Below are 17,269 nucleotides of genomic sequence, written 5' to 3'. Positions count from 1 at the left end.
TGGAGTGTGGAAGTCCCAAGTCCCCCAGTTTGTCCACCAGTTTGTGGGGAAGGATAGTATTAAAAGCAGAGCTGTAGTCCACAAAGAGCATCCGCACGTAGCTCCCCCGCTGCTCCAGGTGAGACAGTGCAGCATGGAGAGCTGTGGCTACAGCGTCCTCTGTGGATCTATTCGCTCTGTACGCAAACTGGTGGGGGTCAAAGCTTCGGGGCAGAAGTGATGTGATGTGACCCCGGACCAGTTTTTCAAAACACTTCATCACCACTGGTGTGAGTGCGACTGGCCGGTAGTCGTTGAGGCTGGAGATGTTGTTTTTTTTGGGCAAGGGGACACTAAATGTAGCCGCCAAGGAACGCAGGGGCGAGACATACTAAGGGACTGTGGTACACTGTGAAATCGACAGAAGGATGGAGGGTTGGGTGTTTATGCGTGCTATTTTCGTGATATTCATTTTAGTTGTTTATCTTTTAATATTTTACCTTGTATGTATCGTTAGCTTTTAGAAATGTTTGAATGGTGCACTGACTGGCTGACATTTTTAAATTTTGTTGTACATGGTTCATGTTACAATGACAATAAAGAAACTATTCTATTCTATATTCTCTCACTTTAAATGTGTAATAATTCCCATTATATCACAATCCATTCTCTATCTGGAAGTATTAGCCTTTAAATGTGAAGTAAAGTTATTAAAGTTCGATCAGGTTTGCAGAGGTATCTGTAAAGGTCACTTCATTACTTGGAACAGAGAGTTCTTCCCGTTTCCTTGCTAATATCACTCGTGACTGATCATGCATTTATTTGACATTCCTAGGACCTAGCCATACCCTTTCTAGCTGTGGTATTTCTTAAATTGCAGCAACACCTTCAGAATAATTCATTGCTGGCTTGACAATTGGGCCTAAATGAGAGTGCGCCAAGATGCTGTATAACTCACAATTATTTATTTTCAAAGTACCCTGTATCTGTATCCGGACATGTAATTTTACAGAAATATTCTCGGTGACCTTGACCATCCAATGTTATAACTTGCAATCTTATAAATGTGTCAAAAACCTTGATGTTCCAAAGTGCAGCGGAACTAATTAAGTACCATATGTTGCAAACAAGACAGTCCCACAAACATCATTGAAATAAATGTGTAAGAAGGAACTGCAGATGCAGAGCCTCCGCTCAGTCCGCCTAAACCTACCTGATCTGTTCCCTCCCATTCCCACACCGACCTTTAACCATATAACCATATAACAATTACAGCACGGAAACAGGCCATCTTGGCCCCACAAGTCCGTGCTGACACAAATTTTTTTCCCTTAGTCCCACCTGCCTGCACTCATACCATAACCATCCATTCCTTTCTCGTCCATATGCCTATACAATGTATTTTTAAATGATACCAACGAACCTGCCTCGACCACTTCCACTGGAAGCTCATTCCACACCGCTACCACTCTCTGAGTAAAAAGGTTCCCCCTCATGTTACCCCTAAACTTCTGTCCCTTAATTCTGAAGTCATGTCCTCTTGTTTGAATCTTCCCTATTCTCAAAGGGAAAAGCTTGTCCACATCAACTCTGTCTATCCCTCTCATCATTTTAAAGACCTCTATCAAGTCCCCCCTTAACCTTCCGCGCTCCAGAGAATAAAGACCTAACTTATTCAACCTATCTCTGTAACTTAGTTGTTGAAACCCAGGCAACATTCTAGTAAATCTCCTCTGTATTCTCTCTATTTTGTTGACATCCTTCCTATAATTGGGCGACCAAAATTGTACACCATACTCCAGATTTGGTCTCACCAATGCCTTGTACAATTTTAACATTACATCCCAGCTTTCTTGTCCTCAATCAATCAATCAATCAATCAATCAATCAATCAATCAATCAACCTTTATTGTCATCTTGCAAAGCAACAGTTGTACAGTGCAAAATGAGAAGACGTTTCCCAGGGAATACTGGAGCATCGCACATAAAACTTAAAACATTTCACACATAATAACAGTAAAAACAATCCAGTCCCTGATGAAACAGTATAAATAGTTAAAAGCAGGTAAAACAGCAACATTAAAATACAGTAAAAACAATAATTAAAATGTCCAGGGCAGCTGATTTGAGTGGCAGTGCCAGAGTTATTAAAATGTCAGTGCAAAGCCACAGAATCAGGTGACTGAGTACAGAGTAACTGTTTAACAGCCTCACAGCCTGTGGCAGGAAGTTGTTTAGCAGTCTGGTAGTCCGGGCTTTGACGCTACGGTATCTCTTGCCTGATGGCAGGAGATCCAGGTGTGTGTGGAGGGGGTGCAGTTTGTCCTTAGCTATTCTCAGAGCTTTTTCAGACAGCGGCTCTGGAACAGTTCTTGTAGGGAGACACCAATGATCCTCTCTGCTCCCCTCACTACCCTTTGCATAGCCTTCCTGTCTGAGCAGTTGCAGTTGGAGTACCACGTGTTTATGCAGTACGTGAGTACAGACTGCACCGTGCCCCTGTAAAATGTCCTGAGGATGTCCTGGGGCTCTTCTATTGTTAGAATAGGGCCCATGGCAAATTGGAGGGACAGCACCTCGTATTTCGCTTGGGCAGCTTACACTCCAGCGGTATGAACAATGACTTCTCCAGTTTCAAGTAACCCTTGCTTTCCCTCTCTCTCCATCCCTCCTGCTTCCCAGTCCTCCAACCAGTCTGACTGTCCCTGATAATATTTGATCTCTGGTTGCTTTGTTGTTAGCTATTCCTATCTAACAATTATCTATTCTACATTTCCCTTAAACCTCATCTCTTTTGATGCCTTGTTTTCACACCTCTTCCTTACCTCTGTGTATCCCTCTTCCCTGATTCAGTCGGAAGAAGGGTCTCGACCCAAACGTCACCCATTCCTTCTATGCAGAGATGCTGCTTGTCCCACTGAGTTACTCCAGCATTTTGTGTCTATCATTGAAATAATACATTTACAAGTATCTATCTCACCGTACCTGTGCATATGATAATAAACTTGAACTTGATTAAAAGCAAATGAACTAGTATTTGTACTGCCAAAGCAAAATACTGCAGGTTGTAGATATCTCAATCCAAGTAGAAAATGCTGGAAATTCTCAGCTGGCCAAGGTGGCTGTGGAGAGGTGCAATGAATATACAATACAATACCGTTTGTCATTTGAACCTCACGTGAAGTTCAAACGAAATTTGGTTTCTGCAGTCATACAAGAAAAGAACCAAGACACACACCAACACAATTTACACAAACAACCATCACAGTGAATCTCCTCACTGTGATGGAAGGCAAAGTCTTGTCTCTCCCCTGCTCTCCATTCCTCTCCCGAAGTCAAAGTCAAAATATCTTGGTCTATGACCTTGTGCCAATTTTAAGTAGCTGCTAGAGCAAGTGGAACCCGTTGTGTCCTGTTCCCCAACGTAATATTCCAGCACACCCATAGCCCCCAACTGCACAGGAGCGGCTGAGGGGTTCCCGTTGTGACGCCAGAGAACCCCGTTGTGACGCGAGTCACGGCAACCCTCCCCCAACTGCGCCAGCCCTCTAACCTTCCCCCAACTGCGCCCACCTCTAACCTTCTCCATTCCCCTTCATCCCCCAGCACTCCCTCCCTCTCCTCTTCATCCTCCCTCTTCTTTCCCCTGTCTTCTTCCCGTCACCCATTCCATCCCTCACCTCTCCCTTCCTCTCCTTTCCCTATTCTCAGTCACTCCCTCCTTCCATAATCCCTCTCCCTCTATCTCCCCTCCTTTCCCTCTACCTCCCCCGCTTTCCTCTCCCTCCCTAATCCCCCCCAGACTCCCTCCTCCTCCCCAGGATCTCGATGTAAACCACCGCCGTCCCGTTTTCACCAGCAGGGCGGCGATAAAGTTGTTCTAGAGGCGGCCATCATGACCTGCCTACTACCTACCTACGAGTAAAAAGTATACATTTTTTCCATGCCAACCTTTTTTTTTTACGCGTGGACATTTTTTATCAGGCTGGAAAAAACGCCGCGACCTACTTGAGGCCACGGGTACGCGGAGAACACTCACAAGCACGAGGAAGAGTTACGAAGACCTCCTGCGAGCTCGTGGCGACCATGCTGCGAGTATTGAGTCAAGGGCAAACTCAGCAGAGGTCGCCAATTAGGTTGTGAAAGTGGGACGGGGCTTAAAACAATGGTTTCAGCTGTGTTATGATCTGACCCACAACAGAAACTGGAGCACACAAATCATCTCAGCTGGCATTGCGGCACTGTAGCAAAGAACTGATGCACTGTCATGGGTGCACCCCTATGTGGAGAGATGTGGCAGATAGTCCTAAATGTGGTCTGCCATGGACTCAAGGGGACATGTGTAAATACACCACATCATGTGTATGTTACCAGAAAGCAGTGATTTGGCCTTGGGTGTCAAACCTTGAGACTATATCCCAGAGTTGCCCAAGGGCATTTTTACAGCTAATCGGAGACATTTGAAAATCGTTCATGTCAATTAGGTAAGAATATTAATAATTATTACAAGAAAAAATATTGACTTGCTGATATTATTAAAATGTAAACAAAAATGCTTATCTTCACTTGATTTGATTCTGGCTGGTGACTTGTATTGAGCTCGGAAACCAGGAATGAAATGCACCAATTTGTGCATTATTCCTGGATTCGATGTCAAGTCCAGCAATGCTGACAGATGTCAGCTCACCAGTATCTGAGATTCAGCAGCTTCCCGAGTTCCACCTTGCAATATTCAGATGCTGAAGTCAAGAACATGTTGACCCACATAATGTAGTTTAGCTGGCAAGTTGCAGCGATCAGTTCAATGTGAATTGAGCGGAACCAAGACACAATCAGATTTCTGATGGAAAATAAACTTGGAGACCATTTTGAAGGAATTATCCCAAGTGCCCTGGCCAATTGGCCAATATTCATCCTACAATCAAAGTCACAAATCATTAAATATGATCAGCTTATGTTTGGTGTGTGCTTAATCTGTTTTAATTAACTGCCAGAGCCTCCTTCCCTATAACAGTAGCTAAGCCTAAAGTTGTTTGATTGTTTGATTGAAAATCTGAATTACGAAAGGTGTCTGGTCCCAAGGCTTTCGGATAAAAGGTTGTGCACCTGTATGTGTAAATGTAATCTTTTAATTGTGGGTTTTAAAACAACTATTATCCACTCCTCCAACAACTTCTACTTGAAATCTGTACGATACGATAGAACTTTATTTATCCCAGGAGGGAAATTGTTCTTCCAACAGTCATACATACACAACATATATGAAGCATTAAATTAAAGTAACGAGAGGGGGGGGGGGGGAGAGAGACGGTCTGTTTACCCAATGACAGAAGGGGAGGAGTTGTACAGTTTAATAATCACACGGAAGAAGGATCTCCTGTGGCTTTCTGTCCTGCATCTTGGTGAAACCAGTCTGTTGCTGAAGGTACTCCTCTGGTTGACCGGTGTGTCATGGAGGGAGTGAGCTGTATTGTCCAGGATGTTCCGCAGTTTGAGGAGCATCCTCCCCTCCGAGGCCACCTCCCATGAATCCAACTCCATCAGCCAGCCTTCCTGATAAATATATGAGTTTCAGATGATGTTGCTGAGAATTCCAGTGGCTTCACCCTTATATGGGTGAGAGGTGAGATACTGCACTGAAGTACGAGGTTGAGGGGGTTGGTTGAATTGTTATGAAGAAAATAGTTCTTCATCAGTAAAATTACTTCAGGAAGAAACACACAAATAGGTTTGGCGTCAGTTGAGCCTGAATTTAGATACCAACCAATATTTGATCATGTATTACCATAGCTTCCAGTTTTTTGAGAATTGCAAAGAGGATGGGTGAAAAACATTTTAACTTGCCGTGTTGTGAGGCTTGGAATAAAATAAACATTCAAATCCAGTAAGCGATTGTTCTGTATGGTGCCAGAAGGAAACACACCTTTCCGCTTATGTTAGTTTTTGACCCTCCCAAGACCTCAGCATGCACATGGCGATAGTGTAATTTGTGATGTTTGCCTTAATTAAATCTCCCTCTGGGTACAAATCACATCTGGAATACTTAACAGGAACATTTTCTAAACAGATGTCTCTTCAAAGGTAATTACAAAGATGTTCCCCATGATCATTGCCAATCAACACTCAACCCACATTGTAGTTGGCATGGCACTCCTCTACATTTGCATTGGTTCTTGCTGCCTATTCCCCTTCCTTTGCATTTCTTGCTATCATGTGCAGTTAATGTGATTGCTGACAGAACTGTAATTATCCAAGAGATTGAAGCAGCTGGTCATCATTGGATGCTATTTCGTCAATAAAATTTGACTGGAACATGACTGGGTTGTTGTGCATATTCCAGGTCCTTTCTGTGGGTAGATAATAATGCTGCAGCTCTCGGGTAGTAGTCAAAGAGCTTGGGCCCTCGTTAACATTAATTAGCTGCTGTTGACATTATATTGGATCTGTCAATGTGAAGTATGGACTTTGTATTGCCGTTTCAATTTTGGCCAGTTACCTTTTTTACCTCAAATTATCGTATTGACCTATATTCATGTCTGTAAAAATTGGTGTGTAGTTACATAAGATCCTTCACTGTTGGACAGGGCAAAGTCTAATGAACATTGGGTTAATGTAAAGGGAGAACTTGGGCTCGCTGAAAATGTAACAGACAGATGTATAAATGAACCGAAATAAATAATGGCAGATGCTGGTTTTTCACAAAGGACACAAAGTGGTGGAATGACTCAGTGGGTCAGGCAGCATCTCTGGAGAACATGGATAGGTGATAGGTGATAGGTCCCGACCCGAAACGTATCCGCGTTCTCCAGAGATGCTGGCTTAGTTGAGATACTCCAACACTTTGTGTCCTTTTAGATAAATTAGCAATTTGCAACGGTAGGTAGAAATATTTGAAAATAATATCTGCTGGTCATTCATAGCTCTTTGATCACTTGTTTGACCTTGTGTGGATAGCTTTTGTGTCCCCCAGATAGCAAGTTGTTTCCTGGGATCAGCTGCAGATGGTTTACCTCTCTGTGTTACAGTATATTTACAGTACATGATAGATGTTTTTCAATTCAGCAAGATCATTCTGGCATGTAATAGAGTAGCCCTGTCATTCCCATTCCCTCCATGCTTGCCCCTTGCCCTTCCAAATCACTTATCCCAATTCCCTAACCAATTTCCAGTTGGGAGAGAGGATCCTGTGGGTGTTACATGCGGGTTGTAGGTAGATGGAACTTGTGGGCAAGGGGGTTGAAAATGAGTGATAGGGGGATGTATTAGGAAGGGGGCAAAAATGGGAGGACTGGAGGTTGATTGGAAGGAGAGAGGGATGGGGAGAACACAGAAAATGAGGATTACCCAAAATTGGAAAATTCAGTGTGTTGTAGACTGTCCAGAGGAAATATGCAGTGCTATTCTTCTAGTTTGCATTTGGCATCACCCTGGCAGTGGAGGAGGCCAAAGGCAGAAAATAAAAGAATAATGCCTCATATTCTGCCTGGGTAACCTACAATTCAAAGGCATGAACGTTGATTTCTCCAATATCGCAAGTATCCTCCATCCTTTAATTCACCTGATCCACCAATGTTCTCTTACTCACCTACTATTAGCCAGTTTCTTTACCTTCCCTCACCTAGTTCCACACATTCAACCCATGGGATCCCCAATCCCTTGCCCCTTTGGTCCTGTCTGCCCATCGTTCCTTATCCAGTACCACACATCACCTTTCCTTATCAGATCCCATAATCTTCCACCCTTTGTCCACATTTATCACCTGTCGCTTTCTCTACCCTTCTATCTGCCACCTGGCTCTGCCTCTTCATTAACAACCACCCCCCTAGCCAAATCTATCTGTCACGTGCTGGCTCCCCCTCACCCAGCCCCTCACATATTTATACTTGCCATCTTCACTATGCATTCCCATTCCTGATGCAGGCTCTCAACACTAGCATCAACCATCTCTTTATCTCCACTGATGCTGCTTGACTGGCTAAGTTCTGTCAGCAGCTCATTTTCTGTTAGGAAAAGTGCACAATCCGATGGGTTTTTATTAATTTTCTTCGCTGCCTACAAGGTATTGTACTAAGATGTTGAATTTTATTTTGTTCAAGCTAAATTTGCTTCTAAATTGGTTCTGTAAATTTAGTTTTATAGGTTGCATTGCAACATTAATAAAAATAACGCCAAGGTCTTGAACTAGCAACTTACAATGTAAGAGCACCAACCTCTCTCTTTGTCCACTCCACTGCGAAATCTCCTCAAGGTATGCCTACTTTGAAGAAATTCTCCTCTCTCCGAAGACTCCAACATTTTTGTCTAACTTGGTTGACATAGTTCTTTGCTGGACCCATTCAAAGATCAAAACATCAAATGAAGCGTACAAATATCAAAACAAAAGATGAAGCGTACAAATTAGCCAGAACAAGCAGCCTACCAGAGGACTGGGAGAAATTCAGAGTCCAGCAGAGGAGGACAAAAGGCTAAATTAGGAAAGGGAAAATAGATTATGAAAGAAAACTGGCAGGGAACATAAAAACTGACTGCAAAAGTTTTTATAGATATGTGAAGAGGAAAAGGTTAGTTAAAACAAATGTAGGTCCCTTGCAGTCAGAAACAGGCGAATTGATCATGGGGAACAAGGACATGGCAGACCAATTGAATGACTACTTTGGTTCTGTCTTCACTAAGGAAGACATAAACAATCTGCCGGAAATAACAAGGGACCGGGGGTTAAATGAGATGGAGGAACTGAGTGAAATCCAGATTAGCCGGGAAGTGGTGTTAGGTAAATTGAATGGATTAAAGGCCGATAAATCCCCAGGGCCAGATAAGTTGCATCCCAGAGTACTTAAGGAAGTAGCCGCAGAAATAGTGGATGCATTAGTGATAATTTTTCAAAAGTCTTTAGATTCTGGAGTAGTTCCTGAGGACTGGAGGGTAGCTAATGTAACCCCACTTTTTAAAAAGGGAGGGAGAGAGAAAACAAAATTACAGACCAGTTAGTCTAACATAGGTGGTGGGGAAAATTCTGGTCAGTTATTAAAGATGGGATAGCAGCACATTTGGAAAGCGGTGAAATCATTGGACAAAGTTAGCATTGATTTACGAAAGGTAAATCATGTCTGATGAATCTTATAGAATTTTTCGAGGATGTAACTAGTAGAGTGGATAAGGGAGAACCAGTGGATGTGTTATATCTGGACTTTCAGAAGGCTTTCGACAAGGTCCCACATAAGAGATTAGTATACAAACTTAAAGCACATGGTATTGGGGGTTCAGTATTGATGTGGATAGAGAACTGGCTGGCAGACAGGAAGCAAATAGTGGGAATAAACGGGTCCTTTTCAGAATGGCAGGCAGTGACTAGTGGGGTACCGCAAGGCTCAGTGCTGGGACGCCAGCTATTTACAATATATATTAATGATCTGGATGAGAGAATTGAATGCAACATCTCCAAGTTTGCGGATGACACTAAGCTGGGGGGCAGTGTTAGCTGTGAGGAGGATGCTAGGAGGCTGCAAGGTGACTTGGATAGGTTGGGTGAGTGGGCAAATGCATGGCAGATGCAGTATAATGTGGATAAATGTGAGGTTATCCACTTTGGTGGCAAAAACAGGAAAGTAGACTATTATCTGAATGGTGGCCGATTTGGAAAAGGGGAGATGCAACGAGACCTGGGCGTCATGGTACACCAGTCATTGAAAGTAGGCATGCAGGTGCAGCAGGCAGTGAAGAAAGCAAATGGTATGTTAGCATTCATAGCAAAAGGATTTGAGTATAAGAGCAGGGAGGTTCTACTGCAGTTGTACAGGGTCTTGGCGAGACCACACCTGGAGTAATGCGCACAGTTTTGGTCTCCTAATCTGAGGAAAGACATTCTTGCCATAGAGGGAGTACAGAGAAGGTTCACCAGACTGATTCCTGGTATGTCAGGACTTTCATATGAAGACAGACTGGATAGACTCGGTTTGTACTCGCTAGAATTTAGAAGATTGAGGGGGGATCTTATAGAAACTTACTAAATTCTTAAGGGGTTGGACAGGCTAGATGCAGGAAGATTATTCCCGATGTTGGGGAAGTCCAGAACCAGGGGTCACAGTTTAAGGATAAGAGGGAAGTCTTTTAGGACCGAAATGAGAAAATCATTTTTTACACAGAGAGTGGTGAATCTGTGGAATTCTCTGCCACAGAAGGTAGTTGAGGCCAGTTCATTGGCTATATTTAAGAGAGAGTTAGATGTGGCCCTTGTGGCTAAAGGGATCAGGGGGTATGGAGAGAAGGCAGGGATGGGATACCGAGTTGGATGATCAGCCATGATCATATTGAATGGCGGTGCAGGCTCGAAGGACCGAATGGCCTACTCCTACACCTATTTTCTATGTTTCTATTCTTGTGCTTTATAATTTCAATCAGCAGTTCTATGGTATCAGCATTTCTTGCTTCTCTATGGGCAACTTATACCAGTTTCAAATAATCACTGTGTTTTTCAGGTGGATGGTTATCTTGGGATTGAGGTGGATCATTATGTTGTTTGTTGCCTTGCCTCTCAGTTTCTTAAGTATAGCCTGAATTCTGCTTAAAAAGCTGGCCATTCCGTGTGGATTTGTCAATTTCTACCTCTGTAACTATGCAGAATTTTGGGCCCCCTGCTGCTTGGCACGGATAATGCTCCAATGCTGAATGGCTTCATGCTGAACTGACTTTCGGAGAATTTCTGTGTAACTGGGAAGCCCTGTGCCAGGCCTTGGCGACCAGGATGGATTGAGCTTTCTTTTGGAAATTTGCACCGCAGATACCACTCCTGGTGAGGCCAAGTAGATTAGCGCGGCACGATGGAGCTTTGCAGCGCCAGAGACCCAGGATCGATCCTGACTACAGATTATGTCTATATGTAATTTGTACTTTTTCCCCGTGACCTGCCTGGGTTTTCTCCGGGTGTTCCAGTTTTCCGGTGTTCCAGTGTTCCGGGTGCAAGCGGTGAGCAGACGGTCAGGGCTACAGACTTTTGCGCTGTGTGGTAATATAACCTTTCCAGTACATGATCTTCTAAAAGCCAGTGCAGGGAAATGCACAGGTGAGCTGGCCTCTTTTTATATATGAGCAATAACTGCCTTCAGGGCACAATGGAAGGTGAATAGGAATGTGATAGCCTGGAAAGCGTTAAAATAAGTGATACCAGTGTTCAGGCATGTAATGGCACTAACTCAAATGGCACTAACTTAAAATATCTACATTTTCTGCCCTTTGGAGAAGAGCAAGTTAATTGTGTCGCTTTGACATAATGTGAAGTTAACAGGCTAACATTTCCTGTGCTTAATAATGTGACATGCAGATGTAATAATGCTGGCTTCCTGTTCTTCGGGCACCAAGTAGCTGCTTAACATTAAACTGTGATTTAATATTTCAGAACTTGACTGTACTATGCAAAGCTCAAATTTACAAACTAAATCAAACCAATTTGACACTCCTTATCTCAGCTCAATGTACACACTTGCAGCAAATGTGGCTTGGTGGCTGCTGTCTCTCCCAGTGTCACTGTGGCCCATCGTAACGTTCACTGTTACCTCTGATGATGAGCTCAAAATTCTTAGTGCAAATAACGACTAATTTACTAAATGTGTAGGAAGGAACTGCAGGTGTTGGTTTACACGACAAGTTTCACTATCCTCCTGATTTTACTGTTTGTTTGCCTCGTTGTCACCTTCCTCTCAAAGAACAATGAACCATTCTACATTTCCTTAATCACTATCTGCTTTGATCTGCCATTTTCACACCTTATCCTTCCTCATCTCTAGTTTCCCTCTCCCCTGACTTTCGGTCTGAAGAAGGGTCTTGATCTGAAACATCACCCATTCCTTCTCTCCAGAGATGCTGCCTGTCCTGCTGAGTTATTCCAGCATTTTGTCTATCTACTAATTTACTATCACAGGTTCCCTCTGTGACCACATGGGTTTTCTCTGGATGCTCCAGTTTCTTAGAACTGGTGTGAATGGATGATCGATTGTTAGTGTGGATTTGCTGGGCTGAAGGTCTTGTTTCCTTGCTGTATTTCTAAACGTTAATGACTTGGCGTAAAATGTTTTGCTAAGCTGGCATTTAGGCCTGGCAATTATTTTAAAATGTCACCATTCAGACCTCTGATTTAGAATTGATCATGTAACTTTTAATGTGCATGCCTGCCTGTGTGCTGGACTCTGTACCAGCCATTAACTGCAGACTCTGCAGTTTTCTTGTTTTTTGTGTAGTTGCTATGGACTTGCTGTGATGTCACCCTGTCATACTAACACATGGTTGGTTATTCTGTGTTTCAGATCATTGCCTGGAGTTGTGTATAAAAGAGCAGACAAGTCTTCCACGTCTCACAGTCAGCTTCAAATAAAAAAGAACCAGCAGAGCAGATTAATACAAACTTGTGTCTAGTGGCCCTTTGTACAAAGACTGGCTTTAAAGAGAACCTAGTGTTGTTTAATGAGCTGTAAGATGAGGCCCTAGGCCCATGAGACTCTTCCTCTCTCCAGTCTGCTTGATGTGCACAATTCAATACAGCGCATTTGGAGTTGCTGAATTCAGATTCCAAGACGGCTACTGGAGAAAGGCCATCGAACATGCCTACAGAAATGCTACAAGCAGATAGCATGGTCAAACCAGTTGGTTCGACCACCACTTTCACTTCAGCCGTTCCCCTCCGTATACTAAATAAAGGGCCAGACTATTTTCGAAGGCAGGCGGAGCCCAACCCCAAAAGACTCAGTGCGGTTGAACGGCTGGAAGCTGATAAAGCAAAATACGTTAAGAGCCAAGAGGTCATCAATGCCAAGCAGGAGCCGGTGAAGCCGGCTGTGCTGGCAAAGCCACCAGTCTGCCCAGCTGTCCGGCGGGCAACCGGGACCCCTCTGCAGAAGCTGACCAACAATCACAAGGCAGACAGCACTGCTAAAAGAGAGAATATAAATTTGGAAATACTGAAAAACATAATCAACAGTCCAGAGAGTTCTACCTCGGGCTCAGTACATAAGCACACCACACGGAACTGGCCCCAGCACAGACCGGCCTCCACAGAAATTAGTCGGCGTACGTTTGCGGAAACTATTCGGGTGTACAGTAACCAAGGCAGTCCGCAGGGAGGCAATCTGAACATAACCAAAAGATTGTTTGAAGACCAAGTCAGTGATTCAGCCCTGCATATTTCTCGCAGTTCGGCCGATGTGAGAAGAGTGGTGGAAGGGAGGCCTCTGAAACCAATACCCAGCAGCAGTTCTGCCCCTCCCGTTCTACCCAAGCCGAATATTCCAACCTGTAATATACCCAAGTCACCGCCACAAACCACCCCGGACTTGACAGTCAATCCAAGCAGGCGGCCATCACTCCACCGCTCCAAGTCTGACCTTAGTGATCGATATGCCCGTGCTAATGCTGATGTAGAGAGGTTCTTTAACTACTGTGGGCTGGATCCTGAAGAACTTGAAAACATTGGCATGGAGAACTTCACACGGGCAAACTCGGACATAATCTCCCTGAACTTTCGTAGTGCAAGCATGATCAGTTCGGATTGTGAGCAGTCACGAAGGAGCAATGATGATCTGACAGATGATGAAGAAACAAATGATCGAGTCCCTTATGGTATTTCAGCCGTAGAAAGGAATGCTAGAGTGATTAAATGGTTATATAGTTGCAAACAAGCTAAGGAATCCCAGAAAATATCTCATGTTTAAGCAAAGGACACAAACTATGAGTGACTCATTTTTTTGTATTTTTATTTTGACTGTGAACCTTTTGTTGTGAAGTCTACTGGAACATTTCTTGCAGATCTTGAGTTCCACTGTGATGCTAGTTTGTGTATGTTCCCATTGCATGCTTATCGATTTAAGATCAGAAGTGGCCTCTATCTCAAAACATATGAAGACACGGACATGGGTGTTTCCACTGTATTAGAAATGTAACTGCGTTTGTACCAGCTAGCAAGAGCACGAGGTACTATGTACACATTTCATCGCACATTTCAACCGATTATATACAAGGACAAATGGCCTTGTTGCAGGTTTTCTATACATAAATAAATGTAATCGGGACAGAAAAGATAAATTATCTGTCTGAAACATTGCAAGGGTAGTCACATTAACTCTTCTCAATCTGGAAGCGCATGTTACAGCCCATATAACCTCTAATGCTGGCGACTTGGCTATAAAGCTGTCCAGTTTAATGCAACAGCATGGTACAGCTCTAACAATCCATGTCTTCCAAAGCTGCTTCAACTGCCCTTCTAATTGTCTGCTGTAATGTGCTGAGAAGTGAAAAGTACAGCAGGTGACCTCATTAAATAGTTCATTGTTGCTTTTCAATATACTGCAGTGCTGCACTTCATTTCATAAAGAGATTGGTATCTCGGCTGTTGGGAAACCAGATTTTTTTTTGTATTAAAAATGCTGTATAGGTTTGTATATACTTCAAAGCTGTTATCAGATCTGTAAAGAAGAGTCTGCTATAATAATAAACAGTTTCCAATTCATTCATCATCATTCTTGATTTTTGCCTTTTTCGTTCATTTCATTTCATTGTTTTAAAGTGAGCATTTCAAAAACAGTTTCCAAGTTATCACTTTTTTGCTGTTATTTTCCTCAATGCATAATAACATAAGCAGGCAAATGTACAATGATGGATTTTGTTATTTGGTGAAGTGTCACATTGATTATGTGGTATTCAAATTCTAGAATTATATTTGGCTCTTGGTAATCATACTTGCCACCATAATAATATATCTTTAAAGACTATGGTAAGATTCAGAAATGTTGCATTGTAAAACTTTAAACCTGTAGTTATTAAACACCAAACCATCATGTCAATTTGCAGCTGTACACTCATTGTTCAGACTGTGCAGGCATGGGGTAGCAACCTTTAACCTATTCGCTGTATTTTTGGAACTTCTATCTTTAATTTAAAGGCCTTCACAAGTTCTATGCATGGGGTTATCTCTCCTACATGTTGCTGCACTTGCAAAAAAAAAAAGACTGCTACACTAAAACTGTTTCTCATTAGAGTCACAGTAGATTACAAGGCAGTGATAAATGAAGCATTATGGGAATGAAAGTAGCAGCATCTGCCATCTAATAATGCCTAAATTAAACAGAAAATATAAAATCTGTTAAAACTGACATTGTTGGAGTTGGGAGAAGATGGTTAGGTAGTGGTTAAAGGTGAAAGATTGTGAACATTTCTGAGAAGCTGATAAATGGTCTCAACATGAAGTATTAATTTATATTTTTTAGATATTATTCAATTGAGAGCCTTTGACAGTTCTACAGAAACAATAACCTCACCTTCTCTTTCAGATGCTGACTGGATGTCCATTTAGCATTTTATGTTTTTAATGTAGCATTTTCAATTTGCTATGGTTCAAAATAAACATTATTAGATTGCCAGCTTGTATTTTTAGTTGGTAAACCGTGTCACTTTTTGGCTTTTGTATTTGTCATAAAATATAATCAAACATTTCTACTTGAAACCTGTGATAAAGCAAAAATTAATGACCATCTACTTGTGCACTTTCTGCATCTGTAATGTAACCTCTTCATATGCTGACCTGTTCCAAGCAGTTAAATTTGTGGAATTTGGGACTGACACTACTCACCATCACTCTAAACAACTATGGAGAAACTAATTAATGACTAACAATTGTAAACTTGGTGCTTTCTTTTTACTAGCTTTTTAATAATAAAATATGAACATGTTTCTGCAATTTAGGCTGCAAGTAACTGATTTCAGTTTAGCTAACAATGTTAATAGAAAACATTAAAAACACAGGGCAGTGTTTCACCTTTTCATTTGTCAGCTAGTTACTTGGGTAAAAAGCAACACAGAATTTACCTCCGATTATCTGCTAAAGTAGCAACTAACTGATTCTGATGCTAATGGTTTTCATCTGGGAAAACTGCACTATTTTCTCCTTTGCTTAAAAGGCATGTAAGTGGAATGTGCATTAAAAGTAAATCAAGTTGGATTTTTTATTCAATATGTGGTGATCAGTTTCAGGTTACTTTATGCATCCTAGGTACAATTAAATTCCTAGTTCGCATGTAGCTCAAAGTCAATAATAAATACAATGACAAATGTAAAACAGCAGAATGGTGCAAAGGTTGCAGTGCAAACTAAAGCATTTTATTTTAGTGAGGCTGCATTTGGAGTACTGTTTTCAGTTTTGAACGCAACTGTGCCTGCTATAAGAAGGATGTTGTTAAAGCCCTGGCCCACGGTACGAGTTCATTCCAAGAGCTCTCCCGTGTTTGCCCTGATTCAAACTCGGAGATTTACGGTAATGGCCACTCGTCGGTACTCGGGGCTCTCGTGGACATTTTTCAACATGTTGATAATTCTTCACGAGTCTCCCCGTGCTTACCTGCCATTAGCGAGTCTTCCCGAGTACCTGCCGGTCGAGTTATGAGCCGCTAAGTGACGTCTCCGAGCTCCGACATACCCGCAACGTTCATTCTCCGTGCTTACCACAAGTTTGATTTTTTTTAAACTCGGGAGAGCTCTTGGAATTAACTCGTACCGTGGGACAGGGCTTTTAAACTGGAAAGAGTGCAGAGATTATATACGAGGATGTTGCTCTGCTCTGTCAATTGCGTTCTTTGGTGGATAGCATTCAGTGATACTTATTCTTTATTTCTATCCATATGCAAGTGTCGGTATCCTATTCATTTGCTTCTTAATGTCATGGCTCTTTCCCTGGGAAAATATTTTACCTTTTTTAGTTTTATTAATCCTGCCTCCCCTCTCTTCCCAAAGCTAGGCATCTCTGGGTAACCTTCCCCATTCTCTCTTTACTTTGCACTTGAGGACATTGGTGTTTTACTGCAGGCAAATTGTAATTGCATTTAAATTGGACTGGTTTCATTGAGGTGCACTACAAAGCTATCATGTTGAAACCTAGCACCAATTGTACTGACATAATTCCTTAAACCACAGAAGTATTCATTATGGGAACTGCTGAGATTGGCTGCTCTATCTTTGCAGATCTGTGTGCAAGGAAGGTTGTTAAATCTGAAAGTATGGCTGCACAACATACTGCAGTAGAGGTGGAGAGTGCGGATGGAGGGGATTGCAGAGCAGTTTTAAATATCTTCTTCTATCTCCTCACGGTGAACCGCCCTAATGGTTTCCTAAACTGGGAGTAGACTGCATGGCACTGCGAGGTGTGGGTTGATCAGGAAAGCAGGGATTGCAAACCCTGAATGGAGCAAAGGGAAATGGCTAGTTTAGTTTATCATTGCCACATGAACCGAGGTACAGTAAAATGCTTTTTGTTATG

The 17,269-nt window shown here is 42.4% G+C and overlaps 1 protein-coding gene across 13 annotated transcripts in view; it reads left to right on the top strand.

The window, feature by feature from the left end:
- LOC129696276 (protein FAM110B-like) overlaps nt 1-14,477 on the top strand; it is a 137,663-nt gene extending 123,186 nt beyond the window's left edge. For 12 of the 13 annotated variants that reach the window (XM_055634040.1, XM_055634028.1, XM_055634035.1 and 9 more), the window contains one exon: nt 12,276-14,477. In XM_055634040.1, the coding sequence (XP_055490015.1) occupies nt 12,570-13,676 (1,107 nt within the window). In that variant the 5' untranslated portion in view covers nt 12,276-12,569 and the 3' untranslated portion in view covers nt 13,677-14,477. Of the gene's footprint in view, nt 1-10,914; nt 11,039-12,275 lie in introns of those variants that run through there. The other variant, XM_055634041.1, reaches the window with a different exon arrangement.
- Nucleotides 14,478-17,269: the final 2,792 nt, after the last annotated feature.

The sequence above is a fragment of the Leucoraja erinacea genome, chromosome 4 (genome assembly GCF_028641065.1).
Source record: "Leucoraja erinacea ecotype New England chromosome 4, Leri_hhj_1, whole genome shotgun sequence".
Lineage (NCBI taxonomy): Eukaryota > Metazoa > Chordata > Chondrichthyes > Rajiformes > Rajidae > Leucoraja > Leucoraja erinaceus.
Note: the sequence above shows the minus strand (reverse complement) of the source record. Positions and strands in the feature narration are given on the sequence as shown.